The sequence below is a fragment of the Rhopalosiphum padi genome, unplaced genomic scaffold, assembly GCF_020882245.1.
Source record: "Rhopalosiphum padi isolate XX-2018 unplaced genomic scaffold, ASM2088224v1 scaffold1, whole genome shotgun sequence".
NCBI lineage: Eukaryota > Metazoa > Arthropoda > Insecta > Hemiptera > Aphididae > Rhopalosiphum > Rhopalosiphum padi.
In genome coordinates, this window is record NW_026869996.1 from 9,993,213 (window position 1) to 10,009,721 (window position 16,509).

The following is a 16,509-nucleotide window of genomic DNA, read 5'->3' on the forward strand; positions in this document are numbered from 1 at the left end:
TTGTAAACCAGAATGAGTTTTTCAGTTTTCCAACAACTTGTTATTTCAAATTTTGGTTTTCATAAACCGTTCGACCTGAGTACGACGTTTGAAAATCTTTAATAACGGTTTCTCAAAAAATCAAAATCAAACAAATTATGAAACCGGTTATGGGGATCAATTTTATGTCTTACGACTTTCGTCCTATCTCTATCGGTTTTCCCGTAAAATATCTCGTAATCGAGAAGTTTCATTTTTCGGTATTTTCAATTTTCATTCGCGTTTCCTAGGTCACCTGGTGGTCCAACGACAATTTATCACAGAAGATTAAGTGTTTTACATGTAATTGTAAACCAGAATGAGTTTTTCAGTTTTCCAACAACTCGTTATTTCAAATTTTTGGTTCTCAAAAACCGTTCGACCTACGTACGACGTTTGAAAATCCTTAATAACGGTTTCTCGAAAAATCAAAAGCAAACGTATTATGAAGCTGGTTATGGGGATCAATTTTAGGTCTTACGACATTCGTCCTATCTCTCACGGTTTTCCCGTAAAACACTTCGTAAATAAGAATTTTCATTTTTCGGAATTTTCAATTTGCATTCACGTTTCCTAGGTCACCTGGTGGTCCAACGACAATTTATCACAGAAGATTAAGTGTTTTACATGTAATTGTAAACCAGAATGAGTTTTTCAGTTTTCCAACAACTCGTTATTTCAAATTTTTGGTTCTCAAAAACCGTTCGACCTACGTACGACGTTTAAAAATCCTTAATAACGGTTTCTCGAAAAATCAAAAGCAAACAAATTATGAAACCGGTTATGGGGATCAATTTTAGGTCTTACGACATTCGTCCTATCTCTCGCGGTTTTCCCGTAAAACAATTCGTAAACAAGAATTTTCATTTTTCGGAATTTTCAATTTTCATTCACGTTTTCTAGGTCACCTGGTTGTCCAACGATAATTTATCACAGAAGTTTAAGTGTTCTACATCTAATTGTAAACCAGAATCAGTTTTTCAGCTTTAAAACAACATTCGTCCTATCTCTCTCGGTTGTCTCGTAAAACACTTCGTAAATGAGAAGTTTCATTTTTCGGAATTTTCAATTTGCATTCACGTTTTCTAGGTCACCTGGTTGTCCAACGATAATTTATCACAGAAGATTAAGTGTTTTACATGTAATTGTAAACCAGAATCAGTTTTTTAGTTTTTAAAAACAACTCGTTATTTCAAATTTTGGGTTTTCAAAAACCGTTCGACCTAAGTACGACGTTTAAAAATCCTTAATTACAGTTTATCGAAAAATCGAAAGCATACAAATTATGAAGCTGGATATGGGGATCAATTTTATGTCTTATGACTTTCGTCCTATCTCACTCGGTTTTCCCGTAAAACACTTCGTAAACGAGAAGTTTCATTTTTCGGAATTTTCAATTTTCATTCGCGTTTCCTATGTCACCTGGTGGTCCAACGACAATTTATCACAGAAGATTAAGTGTTTTACATGTAATTGTAAACCAGAATCAGTTTTTCAGTTTTTAAAAACAACTCGTTATTTCAAATTTTGGGTTTTCAAAAACCGTTCGACCTAAGTACGACGTTTAAAAATCCTTAATAACAGTTTATCGAAAAATCAAAAGCATACAACTTAAGAAGCTTCTTATGGGGATCAATTTTATGTCTTTCGACTTTCGTCCTATCTCTCACGGTTTTCCCGTAAAACACTTCGTAAACGAGAATTTTCATTCGCGTTTCCTAGGTCACCTGGTTGTCCAACTACAATTTTTTACAGAAGTTAAAGTGTTCTACATCTAATTGTAAACCAGAATCAGTTTTTCATTTTTCCAAAAACTCGTTATTTCAAATTTTGGGTTTTCAAAAACCGTTTGACCTACGTACGACGTTTAAAAATCCTCAATAACGGTTTCTCGAAAAATCAAAAGCAAGCGTATAATGATGCTGGTTATGGGGATCAATTTTAGGTCTTACGACATTCGTCCTATCTCTCACGGTTTTCCCGTAAAACACTTCGTAAACAAGAATTTTCATTTTTCGGAATTTTCAATTTTCATTCGCGTTTCCTAGGTCACCTGGTTGTCCAACGATAATTTATCACAGAAGATTAAGTGTTTTACATCTAATTGTAAACCAGAATGAGTTTTTCAGTTTTCCAACAACTCGTTATTTCAAATGTTGGGTTTTTAAAAACCGTTTGACCTAAGTACGACGTTTGAAAATCCTTAATAACGGTTTCTCGAAAAATCAAAAGCATACAACATATGAAGCTGGATATGGGGAACAATTTTATGTCTTACGACATTCGTCCTATCTCTCTCGGTTTTCCCGTAAAACATCTCGTAATCGAGAAGTTTCATTTTTCGGTATTTTCAATTTTCATTCGCGTTTCCTAGGTCACCTGGTTGTCCAACGATAGTTTATCACAGAAGTTTAAGTGTTCTACATCTAATTGTAAACCAGAATCAGTTTTTCAGTTTTAAAACAACATTCGTCCTATCTCTCTCGGTTGTCTCGTAAAACACTTCGTAAATGAGAAGTTTCATTTTTCGGAATTTTCAATTTGCATTCACGTTTTCTAGGTCACCTGGTTGTCCAACGATAATTTATCACAGAAGATTAAGTGTTTTACAACTAATTGTAAACCAGAATCAGTTTTTCAGTTTTAAAACAACATTCGTCCTATCTCTATCGGATTTCCCGTAAAACACTTCGTAAACGCGTATTTTCATTTTTCGGAATTTTCAATTTGCATTCTCGTTTTCTAGGTCACCTGGTTGTCCAACGATAATTTAACACAGAAGATTATGTGTTTTACATCTAATTGTAAACCAGAATTAGTTTTTCAGTTTTCCAAAAACTTGTTATTTCAAATTTTGGTTTTCAAAAACCGTTCGACCTGAGTACGACGTTTGAAAATCTTTAATAACGGTTTCTCAAAAAATCAAAATCAAACAAATTATGCAACCGGTTATGGGGATCAATTTTATGTCTTACGACTTTCGTCCTATCTCTATCGGTTTTCCCGTGAAATATCTCGTAATCGAGAAGTTTCATTTTTCGGTATTTTCAATTTTCATTCGCGTTTCCTAGGTCACCTGGTGGTCCAACGACAATTTATCACAGAAGATTAAGTGTTTTACATGTAATTGTAAACCAGAATCAGTTTTTCAGTTTTTAAAAACAACTCGTTATTTCAAATTTTGAGTTTTCAAAAACCGTTCGACCTAAGTACGACGTTTAAAAATCCTTAATAACAGTTTATCGAAAAATCAAAAGCATACAACTTAAGAAGCTTCTTATGGGGATCAATTTTATGTCTTTCGACTTTCGTCCTATCTCTCACGGTTTTCCCGTAAAACACTTCGTAAACGAGAATTTTCATTCGCGTTTCCTAGGTCACCTGGTTGTCCAACGACAATTTTTTACAGAAGTTAAAGTGTTCTACATCTAATTGTAAACCAGAATCAGTTTTTCATTTTTCCAAAAACTCGTTATTTCAAATTTTGGGTTTTCAAAAACCGTTTGACCTAAGTACGACGTTTAAAAATCCTTAATAACGGTTTCTCGAAAAATCAAAAGCAAATAAATTATGAAGCTGGTAATGGAGATCAATTTTATGTATTACGACTTTCGTCCTATCTCTCTCGGTTTTCCCGTAAAACATCTCGTAATCGAGAAGTTTCATTTTTCGGTATTATCAATTTTCATTCGCGTTTCCTAGGTCACCTGGTTGTCCAACGATACTTTATCACAGAAGTTTAAGTGTTCTACATCTAATTGTAAACCAGAATCAGTTTTTCAGTTTTAAAACAACATTCGTCCTATCTCTCTCGGTTGTCTCGTAAAACACTTCGTAAATGAGAAGTTTCATTTTTCGGAATTTTCAATTTGCATTCACGTTTTCTATGTCACCTGGTTGTCCAACGATAATTTATCACAGAAGATTAAGTGTTTTACATCTAATTGTAAACCAGAATCAGTTTTTCAGTTTTAAAACAACATTCGTCCTATCTCTATCGGATTTCCCGTAAAACACTTCGTAAACGAGTATTTTCATTTTTCGGAATTTTCAAATTGCATTCACGTTTTCTAGGTCACCTGGTTGTCCAACGATAATTTAACACAGAAGATTATGTGTTTTACATCTAATTGTAAACCGGAATCAATTTTTCAGTTTTCCAAAAAGTCGTTACTTCAAATTTTGGGTTTTCAAAAACCGTTTGACCTAAGTCCGACGTTTGAAAATCCTTAATAACGTTTTCTCGAAAAATCAAAAGCATACAAATTATGAAGCTGGATATGGGGATCAATTTTATGTCTTACGACTTTCGTCCTATCTCTCTCGGTTTTCCCGTAAAATATCTCGTAATCAAGAAGTTTCATTTTTCGGTATTTTCAATTTTCATTCGCGTTTCCTAGGTCACCTGGTGGTCCAACGACAATTTATCACAGAAGATTAAGTGTTTTACATGTAATTGTAAACCAGAATGAGTTTTTCAGTTTTCCAACAACTCGTTATTTCAAATTTTTGGTTCTCAAAAACCGTTCGACCTACGTACGACGTTTAAAAATCCTTAATAACGGTTTCTCGAAAAATCAAAAGCAAACAAATTATGAAACCGGTTATGGGGATCAATTTTAGGTCTTACGACATTCGTCCTATCTCTCGCGGTTTTCTCGTAAAACACTTCGTAAACAAGAATTTTCATTTTTCGGAATTTTCAATTTTCATTCACGTTTTCTAGGTCACCTGGTTGTCCAACGATAATTTATCACAGAAGTTTAAGTGTTCTACATCTAATTGTAAACCAGAATCAGTTTTTCAGCTTTAAAACAACATTCGTCCTATCTCTATCGGATTTCCCGTAAAACACTTCGTAAACGAGTATTTTCATTTTTCGGAATTTTTTTTTGCATTCACGTTTTCTAGGTCACCTGGTTGTCCAACGATAATTTAACACAGAAGATTATGTGTTTTTCATCTAATTGTAAACCAGAATGAGTTTTTCAGTTTTCCAACAACTCGTTATTTCAAATTTTTGGTTCTCAAAAACCGTTCGACCTACGTACGACGTTTAAAAATCCTTAATAACGGTTTCTCGAAAAATCAAAAGCAAATGTATTATGAAGCTGGTTATGGGGATCAATTTTAGGTCTTACGACATTCGTCCTATCTCACTCGGTTTTCCCGTAAAACACTTCGTAAACGAGAAGTTTCATTTTTCGGAATTTTCAATTTTCATTCGCGTTTCCTATGTCACCTGGTGGTCCAACGACAATTTATCACAGAAGATTAAGTGTTTTACATGTAATTGTAAACCAGAATCAGTTTTTCAGTTTTTAAAAACAACTCGTTATTTCAAATTTTGGGTTTTCAAAAACCGTTCGACCTAAGTACGACGTTTAAAAATCCTTAATAACAGTTTATCGAAAAATCAAAAGCATACAACATATGAAGCTGGATATGGGGAACAATTTTATGTCTTACGACATTCGTCCTATCTCTCTCGGTTTTCCCCGTAAAACATCTCGTAATCGAGAAGTTTCATTTTTCGGTATTTTCAATTTTCATTCGCGTTTCCTAGGTCACCTGGTTGTCCAACGATACTTTATCACAGAAGTTTAAGTGTTCTACATCTAATTGTAAACCAGAATCAGTTTTTCAGTTTTAAAACAACATTCGTCCTATCTCTCTCGGTTGTCTCGTAAAACACTTCGTAAATGAGAAGTTTCATTTTTCGGAATTTTCAATTTGCATTCACGTTTTCTATGTCACCTGGTTGTCCAACGATAATTTATCACAGAAGATTAAGTGTTTTACATCTAATTGTAAACCAGAATCAGTTTTTCAGTTTTAAAACAACATTCGTCCTATCTCTATCGGATTTCCCGTAAAACACTTCGTAAACGAGTATTTTCATTTTTCGGTATTTTCAATTTTCATTCGCGTTTCCTAGGTCACCTGGTGGTCCAACGACAATTTATCACAGAAGATTAAGTGTTTTACATGTAATTGTAAACCAGAATGAGTTTTTCAGTTTTCCAACAACTCGTTATTTCAAATGTTGGGTTTTTAAAAACCGTTTGACCTAAGTACGACGTTTGAAAATCCTTAATAACGGTTTCTCGAAAAATCAAAAGCATACAACATATGAAGCTGGATATGGGGATCAATTTTATGTCTTTCGACTTTCGTCCTATCTCTCACGGTTTTCCCGTAAAACACTTCGTAAACGAGAATTTTCATTCGCGTTTCCTAGGTCACCTGGTTGTCCAACGACAATTTTTTACAGAAGTTAAAGTGTTCTACATCTAATTGTAAACCAGAATCAGTTTTTCATTTTTCCAAAAACTCGTTATTTCAAATTTTGGGTTTTCAAAAACCGTTTGACCTAAGTACGACGTTTAAAAATCCTTAATAACGGTTTCTCGAAAAATCAAAAGCAAATAAATTATGAAGCTGGTAATGGAGATCAATTTTATGTATTACGACTTTCGTCCTATCTCTCTCGGTTTTCCCGTAAAACATCTCGTAATCGAGAAGTTTCATTTTTCGGTATTTTCAATTTTCATTCGCGTTTCCTAGGTCACCTGGTTGTCCAACGATACTTTATCACAGAAGTTTAAGTGTTCTACATCTAATTGTAAACCAGAATCAGTTTTTCAGTTTTAAAACAACATTCGTCCTATCTCTCTCGGTTGTCTCGTAAAACACTTCGTAAATGAGAAGTTTCATTTTTCGGAATTTTCAATTTGCATTCACCTTTTCTATGTCACCTGGTTGTCCAACGATAATTTATCACAGAAGATTAAGTGTTTTACATCTAATTGTAAACCAGAATCAGTTTTTCAGTTTTAAAACAACATTCGTCCTATCTCTCTCGGTTGTCTCGTAAAACACTTCGTAAATGAGAAGTTTCATTTTTCGGAATTTTCAATTTGCATTCACGTTTTCTAGGTCACCTGGTTGTCCAACGATAATTTATCACAGAAGATTAAGTGTTTTACAACTAATTGTAAACCAGAATCAGTTTTTCAGTTTTAAAACAACATTCGTCCTATCTCTATCGGATTTCCCGTAAAACACTTCGTAAACGCGTATTTTCATTTTTCGGAATTTTCAATTTGCATTCTCGTTTTCTAGGTCACCTGGTTGTCCAACGATAATTTAACACAGAAGATTATGTGTTTTACATCTAATTGTAAACCAGAATTAGTTTTTCAGTTTTCCAAAAACTTGTTATTTCAAATTTTGGTTTTCAAAAACCGTTCGACCTGAGTACGACGTTTGAAAATCTTTAATAACGGTTTCTCAAAAAATCAAAATCAAACAAATTATGCAACCGGTTATGGGGATCAATTTTATGTCTTACGACTTTCGTCCTATCTCTATCGGTTTTCCCGTAAAATATCTCGTAATCGAGAAGTTTCATTTTTCGGTATTTTCAATTTTCATTCGCGTTTCCTAGGTCACCTGGTGGTCCAACGACAATTTATCACAGAAGATTAAGTGTTTTACATGTAATTGTAAACCAGAATCAGTTTTTCAGTTTTTAAAAACAACTCGTTATTTCAAATTTTGAGTTTTCAAAAACCGTTCGACCTAAGTACGACGTTTGAAAATCCTTAATAACGGTTTCTCGAAAAATCAAAAGCATACAACATATGAAGCTGGATATGGGGATCAATTTTATGTCTTTCGACTTTCGTCCTATCTCTCACGGTTTTCCCGTAAAACACTTCGTAAACGAGAATTTTCATTCGCGTTTCCTAGGTCACCTGGTTGTCCAACGACAATTTTTTACAGAAGTTAAAGTGTTCTACATCTAATTGTAAACCAGAATCAGTTTTTCATTTTTCCAAAAACTCGTTATTTCAAATTTTGGGTTTTCAAAAACCGTTTGACCTAAGTACGACGTTTAAAAATCCTTAATAACGGTTTCTCGAAAAATCAAAAGCAAATAAATTATGAAGCTGGTAATGGAGATCAATTTTATGTATTACGACTTTCGTCCTATCTCTCTCGGTTTTCCCGTAAAACATCTCGTAATCGAGAAGTTTCATTTTTCGGTATTATCAATTTTCATTCGCGTTTCCTAGGTCACCTGGTTGTCCAACGATACTTTATCACAGAAGTTTAAGTGTTCTACATCTAATTGTAAACCAGAATCAGTTTTTCAGTTTTAAAACAACATTCGTCCTATCTCTCTCGGTTGTCTCGTAAAACACTTCGTAAATGAGAAGTTTCATTTTTCGGAATTTTCAATTTGCATTCACGTTTTCTATGTCACCTGGTTGTCCAACGATAATTTATCACAGAAGATTAAGTGTTTTACATCTAATTGTAAACCAGAATCAGTTTTTCAGTTTTAAAACAACATTCGTCCTATCTCTATCGGATTTCCCGTAAAACACTTCGTAAACGAGTATTTTCATTTTTCGGAATTTTCAATTTGCATTCACGTTTTCTAGGTCACCTGGTTGTCCAACGATAATTTAACACAGAAGATTATGTGTTTTACATCTAATTGTAAACCGGAATCAATTATTCAGTTTTCCAAAAACTCGTTATTTCAAATTTTGGGTTTTCAAAAACCGTTTGACCTAAGTCCGACGTTTGAAAATCCTTAATAACGTTTTCTCGAAAAATCAAAAGCATACAAATTATGAAGCTGGATATGGGGATCAATTTTATGTCTTACGACTTTCGTCCTATCTCTCTCGGTTTTCCCGTAAAATATCTCGTAATCAAGAAGTTTCATTTTTCGGTATTTTCAATTTTCATTCGCGTTTCCTAGGTCACCTGGTGGTCCAACGACAATTTATCACAGAAGATTAAGTGTTTTACATGTAATTGTAAACCAGAATGAGTTTTTCAGTTTTCCAACAACTCGTTATTTCAAATGTTGGGTTTTTAAAAACCGTTTGACCTAAGTACGACGTTTGAAAATCCTTAATAACGGTTTCTCGAAAAATCAAAAGCATACAAATTATGAAGCTGGATATGGGGATCAATTTTATGTCTTACGACTTTCGTCCTATCTCTCTCGGTTTTCCCGTAAAATATCTCGTAATCAAGAAGTTTCATTTTTCGGTATTTTCAATTTTCATTCGCGTTTCCTAGGTCACCTGGTGGTCCAACGACAATTTATCACAGAAGATTAAGTGTTCTACATCTAATTGTAAACCAGAATCAGTTTTTCATTTTTACAAAAACTCGTTATTTCAAATTTTGGGTTTTCAAAAACCGTTTGAGTAGTATGTATTTGTATGTTCTGAGCACTTTTGGGCAGGGAGATTTTAAAAGTTTAAGGGGGACTATCCGCCTCAAGCCATTTTTTTTTTCCCTGTAACACGAAAAACACTGTTTTTTCAAAAACCATAATGTATGTTCTGAGCACTTTTGGGCAGGGAGATTTTAAAAAATCAAGCGGGACTATCCGCCTCAAGCCATTTTTTTTTTCCCTGTAACACGAAAAAACACTGTTTTTTCAAAAACCATAATGTATGTTCTGAGCACTTTTAGGCAGGGAGATTTTAAAAGTTTAAGGGGGACTATCCGCCTCAAGCCATTTTTTTTTTCCCTGTAACACGAAAAACACTGTTTTTTCAAAAACCATAATGTATGTTCTGAGCACTTTTGGGCAGGGAGATTTTAAAAGTTTAAGGGGGACTATCCGCCTCAAGCCATTTTTTTTTTCCCTGTAACACGAAAAACACTGTTTTTTCAAAAACCATAATGTATGTTCTGAGCACTTTTGGGCAGGGAGATTTTAAAAAATCAAGCGGGACTATCCGCCTCAAGCCATTTTTTTTTTCCCTGTAACACGAAAAAAACACTGTTTTTTCAAAAACCATAATGTATGTTCTGAGCACTTTTAGGCAGGGAGATTTTAAAAAATCAAGCGGGACTATCCGCCTCAAGCCATTTTTTTTTCCCTGTAACACGAAAAAACACATCTAGAATTGATTTTTACACACTTTTTTTTAAAAAATAATTGTTTTTTTTATTGAATAAGAACACTGTTTGATTAAAATAAAAAAAATAATTTAATAATATGTTTTTTCATCAAATATTATACATCCTTAATTCTAAATTATTTATACTAGTTTTCTTACTTCTCTAGTGAAAGGTACATATTCTACAATACGATCATGAATTAATAAACAATAAGCAGTTACACCTGTAAGAGGTTCTGATGATTCAATTTCTAGTTGAACATCTACTGATGAAGCTGTTGCTGAATCATTCTGTTTCGAAGTATCGATAACTACAATTGGAGCGTTTGTTAGAAAAGTAGAAGGACTTAATATTGGGTTCCGAATATTTTTTTCGTAGTATGATTCTTGAAATGATGTATACATATCATATAATAAGGTAAAATTATTTTTAGAAAAATCTAAATTTAAGTTATCATACGGATAAGCTATTGAGTTTAATAAAACTTTTACATTTGTTAGATTACAATGATCAAATACACTACAATCTTTTTCTATTGAATTTTTACGCCCCTTTTGTAACCCAATTATTATGAAACGAGGTTTTTCTAATTTCGAAGCAGTTTTCAGGTTCCATACAACTTTTTTAGTGGTCCCGAGTTCAGGATATTCAAAGGTTTCAAAAGATCTGAACGGGATAAACAAACTTTTTTCTTTTTCTATAAGTTTTAATAATTTCAACCTTTCTTCATCATCAACAGTGATATGTGGTACCTTCCAAACAATTTTATTCAAAACAACTTTTCCAGAAGTAGCACTTCCACTAGTTTTTACGTTTAGCACATTTAAATCACTATGACTTCGAGTTAATATTAGTTCTAATCTAGAATTAACTAATATTTTTTTAAAGTCTTCAAATATACCTAACCAATATTTCAGCGGAATGCAGGCACTAAATTCACCATTAACATTTACAGGGTTTGTATTATTTTTAAAAATCCAACCCGCATTTTCATAACAATTAAAGTTATCTGGCGTACCTGATAGATAACCTTTCAATGAGCTTGTAATACCAAGTGCACGTGTGCTATCTACTTCTATCCCATTGATTTCAAGTCGTATTTGTTCAAAAAGATAGGAAAAACCATTATTAGAAAGTTTTACTTTTATAGCATCTGATATTGAACCTTCTATAAATATAAAACTTTCATGCAGATACGGATAAACATCTGTTTGCTGGATTGATATACGTATTTCATCATTATTATTAAATGAAGTTGTATACGGTGTATATGAATGATATTCAATTTTCGTAATTTTAGAATCCGTTTCGAACCGTGAACTTATATCCAAAATATCACTTTCAGGCATTATGATTTAGTTTATAACCAAGAGCCTTTAAAATTTTTTTATTTTTCACCGTTAATTTTTTTACTTTAGTCGGTGTTATCGGTAACACTTTAGTTGTGTGACTAGCTCGATTAACGTGAAGTAATGGGTTTATATTGAATTTTAATCCCATCTTAAGAACCGTAACGTTTAATATGTAACACAACTGTTAATGTCTCACCAAAATTTTCGATTTGATTAAAATCCTGATCAACTAATTGTACAGTTATTGAATCAATATTTATTTTATTTAATTTATAATATATTAAATTTGGCGGTGATTGAACAACTTTTGTCCCAGTCTTTTCACTCGGAAAAAACTCGTAAATCGTATGACTTTGAAGGTGATTGTTGAATGATCCTTGAGCTATATTACACATCACTTTTATAGAATTAATTGTGTTTAAATTTACAGCTTTTTCCGATCGATGAGTTACATACTCCGGAGGATAGTCTCGTTTTTCAAATCCTAATATGGGTGCTATCCCATTAATCATATTAAACATAATTATACCATTACATTGTATGTATGATCTAAAATCATTATGGTCAACTGAAATATCGAATGTTATTTTTGTACCATTTTCTTCATTGTAAGAATTTATTTGCTTCTTAATTTGACGGTTAATATCTACAATTTCGTAACATCCCGTTTTTAATGCAATATAACATATATTTTCATTATTATTATTATTATACTCGTCTATTACTTGTATTGCAAATTTGTTATTAGAAGAATTTATGTTTGGAAACGAATTGAACGTTTGTAAACATAACAAAGCTATTTCAGAGTCTTCGTACACGTTTAGAGACGGGAAATAATTTGAAGATAGTGTGGTTTCATTCCCAGTTAAACTTAATGTGATTGATTCATACATATTTATTTCTAGAAAAACTTTAAATTTAAATTAGTTTTAAGATCCATGACGTTTAATATGTAGAACAACTGTTAATGTCTCCTTGAAATTATCAATCGGTTTATTGTTCTGATCAACTAATTGAATAGTTATTGAATCGATATTTATTTTGTTAAGTTTATAATATATAAGGTTTAGTGGTGATTGAGTCACTTTTGTTCCTGTTCTACCGGTCGGAAAAAACTCATAAATTGAATGACTTTGAAGATGATTGTTGAATGAACCTTGTGAAACATTACACAATACTTTTATACAATTAATTGTGTTCAAATTTACAGCTTTTTCTGATCGGTGAAGATCATCGCGTGAAAAATATTTTTTTTTTTCAAACCCTAATACAGAGCCTATACTGTTTGGAATATCAAAATATAGCCTTCCATCACATCTTATATGTGTTCTAAAATCTATATGATCCATAATCATACTGAATGATAAATATGTTCTCTTTAGTTTATTAAAGGTTAATAACTCTTTACCAATTTTATTGTTAATATCATCAATGTCATAATAACCTTCTTCAAATTCATATACAAATTTCGCATTTTCAATAAATCTATTATCTGTGTCTCCGATAACTTCTATTTCCAATCTGTTATTAGTTGAATTTATGTTCGGAAATGAATTAAACGTTTGTAAACATATCAAAGCTATTTCCGAGTCCTCGTTGACGTTTAGAGATGGAAAATAATTTGCAGATAATGTAGTATCATTACCTGTCAAACTTAATGTGATTGATTCATACATTGTAAAAAATCAAGACATAAATGTCCGCAATTAAATGTGTTATAATCTTGATAATTTGAATAGTTATATATAATTTTGTTTCCCTTAAAGTATTTTTGTAATTCAATTGGTGGAGGTAAATCACCGAAGCTATCAAAATAAATAACTTTATCTTTATTTTTATAAAACGCTACCCAATGACTTCCATCACCTGAAGATACGTCTAAGTTTAATATACCACATTCAATCTGATGAGGTTTTTTAGGCAAGTCATCTCGTGAAAAGACGCCACGGAAATGATTGATATTAAACTTTGTAACATATTTTATAATATCTCTAGATGTAAGTGGTCTGTTAGGTAACGTTTTCATCAGTTTTTTTTTCTTGATCCTTTATTTTTTAATCCGTTACCTTTTTTTCTTTTTGAATTTTGGATTGCATTATATACACTAGCACTTCCAGACATTAAACTACCAAGTGCTGATAATCCTGCGAAAATAGGTATTAAGGGAATTGCACCACCTGTCTGACCCGGTGCTAGAATCATTCTTTTACCTCTATAATTTTTCTTAACCTTTTTTTTTTTTATCGCAGCTCGTGTCCCATTTTTTATTTTATTAACACGTCCCCGTTTACCTTTACAGCCCATACCTATTTTTCTTTTAGCTTTCATTGTGTTAGCTACTGCGTACGCTACAATTTTCTCTTTTCTAGGTGTATCTTTTGCTTTAAATCTTTCCCAAGCACGGAGTTCTAACACCTTATCAGCGTTATGTCTATCTTCTAAATTTTTGCTAGTTTCATACACAATATCGTGATCACGACATGCAGTATCCAATGGGTTTATTCCTTTATCGCCACGATCTAACCTCTTTTTTAATTTCGTACCAGGTCCACAATACTGATATTTTGGAACATGGGCTTCAAACGGGAGACTATTTATAAGGAAATTTACGAAACCTTTGCCAGTCTTATCTGATTCCCACTTACGTGTTGAACGCATTATCTATAACTGATTATAATTTGAAAATTCTAGAGTATTTATAAGAAAATGGATTTGATTGTACAGAAAGATAAATTAGATATTTTAAATGTAGATGCTCAAATAATAAAGAAACCATCAAGACACGGACCATTATTACCTGATACTATACGTGCTATTATAGTTGGTCCTAGTGGTTCAGGTAAAACAAATATAATGTATAACCTAATCACGCATGAAAACGGATTAAGATTTGAGAATATCTATTTATACTCTAAAACTTCTAATCAAGAAAAATATGTTTTACTAAAAAAAATAATAGATGATATAAAAGGTGCCAATTTTTTCATTTTTTCAAGTGCTGATAAAGTTATAAAACCAAACTTAACTAAGAAAAATTCTATCATAATTTTTGATGACGTGATTTGTGATCCACAATCTGTAATTAGAGAATTCTTCTCAATGTGTAGACATTCAGGTGCTAGTTCTGTATTTTATTTAGCACAAACATATTCTAAAATACCAAAACAGTTAGTAAGAGATAACTCAAACTTTTTAATAATACTTAAACAAGATGATACGAATTTACGCCATATATTCAATGACCATTCATCAGCAGATATGGATTTCTCTGAATTTCGGAAAATTTCTCATCTATGTTGGAATCATAATGATTATGGATTTATGGTTATCGATAAAACACGTGAAATGAATGAAGGTAGATATAGATGTGGTTTCCATTCTTTCATTAAAATAAAATAATAATATAAATACAGTTGTAATAGTATTAAAATCTGCATAGTATTATCTAAAGTCGGATGAAGCAGTTATATCAAGTTTATTATTTGCAATGAATAAAGACAAAGTTTTGTTAGAAAATTTGGTAACATCAAAAAAAAATATCAAACGTAAAATAATGGATATGAAGCGTGGTATTATAGATTCTGATAACTATTTTCGTGATACATTTAAACCTTTACTGGAACCATTGAGTACACTGTCAGAAAAAAACACTTCACATATTTCCGACACTATCAAAAAAGAAGAAACCGTGTACGCTAGTGATGAAGATAGCGATAGTGTACTGAATTCATCGTTTGACAATTTTTTAATTTCAAATCCTAAATCACAACGTTATGATAAATCTTATGGTATGCATTACGATGCGGTTAATAATCAACTTAAAATATCAAATATGCCTGTTACTTTCGAACACGGTAAATTACACTTGCTCGATAATTACTATCCTTGGACTAAAGGACTTTGGTCTTTATTATGTGAAAAAGTACCAAAAAATATGACTATGGAAGACATGGAATCATATTATAATATTTTAAAAATAACTAAAGTCTTTTTAAAAGCAGACGGGAAACCTAAAACTTCAGGATATTTCAAATGGATGAATGTTGTAAAACCTCTTTATGAACGAATGAAAATTGAAGAAAAACAATTAAACGAGGAAATATTAAAAATTAATAACGCAAAAATTAAAACTCCAAATTCCCGATTAAATTTAAAACAATTTGATAACTTTTTATCTAGTTCAAGCGCTAAACGAAGAAACGTTATTGATGATTCAAACATAAAAAATGCTTCATTTGATTTTTCTTCTCCTACGAATAGTTCTAAAATTACAGAACCTCCAACAGGTCAGCTATTTAAATTTAGTTTATCGCCAACGACTAAGAAAGGTTCCGGTTTATATAAAGATGTAATACCTCAAACACAATTAGTGTACTATGATGATCCGAATGAATTAGTTACTAGATTAAATCTTATAACATCATCTCGAATTGCTGGTAATACTGGTGTAAATAATGAAATCATATCTATTTTAGAAGAATTACGTGAAAGGAATATAATAGTATAATGTCTACATTAGAGTGTATAGCCAATGAGCTACATCGACCTGCAAGAAAAATATTTCCTAGACGTAGTGTAATAACACGATTTAAGGATGACCTTTGGCAAGCTGATTTAATGGACATGCAATCTCATTCCAATCAAAATCTTGGTTTTAAATACATTTTAGTTGTTATAGATACATACACAAAATATGTATGGGTAGAATCATTGAAAAATAAAACAGGAAAAGAATGTACAAAAGGTATGTTTAATATATTAAAACAAGCTAATCCAAAATTATTACAAACAGATAATGGTACAGAATTTTATAACAATCAATTTCAAGATTTAATGAAAAAATATAAAATTAAACATTACAGTTCGTATAGCGTTATCAAGTGTTCAATTGGTGAACGTGTTATACGAACACTTAAAAATAATATATATAAACATTTTACTGCAACAGGTACATGGAATTGGTATAATACAATAACAAAAATTATTTATAATTATAATCATACAAAACATAGAACAATTAAGTGTACACCGTATGAAGCTCGAATGAATACAAGTAAAATTAAATCAAATGTACAAATAGATAATAAAACATTTTATAAACCAAAACTTAAAATTAATGATAAAGTGAGAATATCAAAATACAAACATATATTTAGTAAAGGATATACACCGAATTGGACAACGGAAATTTTTACAA

The 16,509-nt window shown here is 31.8% G+C and overlaps 3 protein-coding genes across 3 annotated transcripts; all 3 read right to left on the reverse strand.

Moving 5' to 3' along the window:
* Positions 1-11,319: 11,319 nt before the first annotated feature.
* LOC132931350 (uncharacterized) lies at positions 11,320-12,205 on the reverse strand. Its single transcript, XM_060997395.1, has one exon. The coding sequence runs from the start codon at positions 12,203-12,205 to the stop codon at positions 11,462-11,464; it is 744 nt and encodes a 247-aa protein (XP_060853378.1). The 3' UTR covers positions 11,320-11,461.
* A 36-nt stretch (positions 12,206-12,241) lies between these two features.
* Positions 12,242-12,988, reverse strand: LOC132931349 (uncharacterized). The gene has a single exon (XM_060997394.1). It carries the CDS (start codon positions 12,986-12,988, stop codon positions 12,242-12,244), a length of 747 nt encoding a protein of 248 aa, XP_060853377.1.
* A 349-nt stretch (positions 12,989-13,337) lies between these two features.
* On the reverse strand, positions 13,338-13,970 carry LOC132931352 (uncharacterized). The gene has a single exon (XM_060997396.1). It carries the CDS (start codon positions 13,968-13,970, stop codon positions 13,338-13,340), a length of 633 nt encoding a protein of 210 aa, XP_060853379.1.
* Between the last annotated feature and the right edge of the window lie 2,539 nt (positions 13,971-16,509).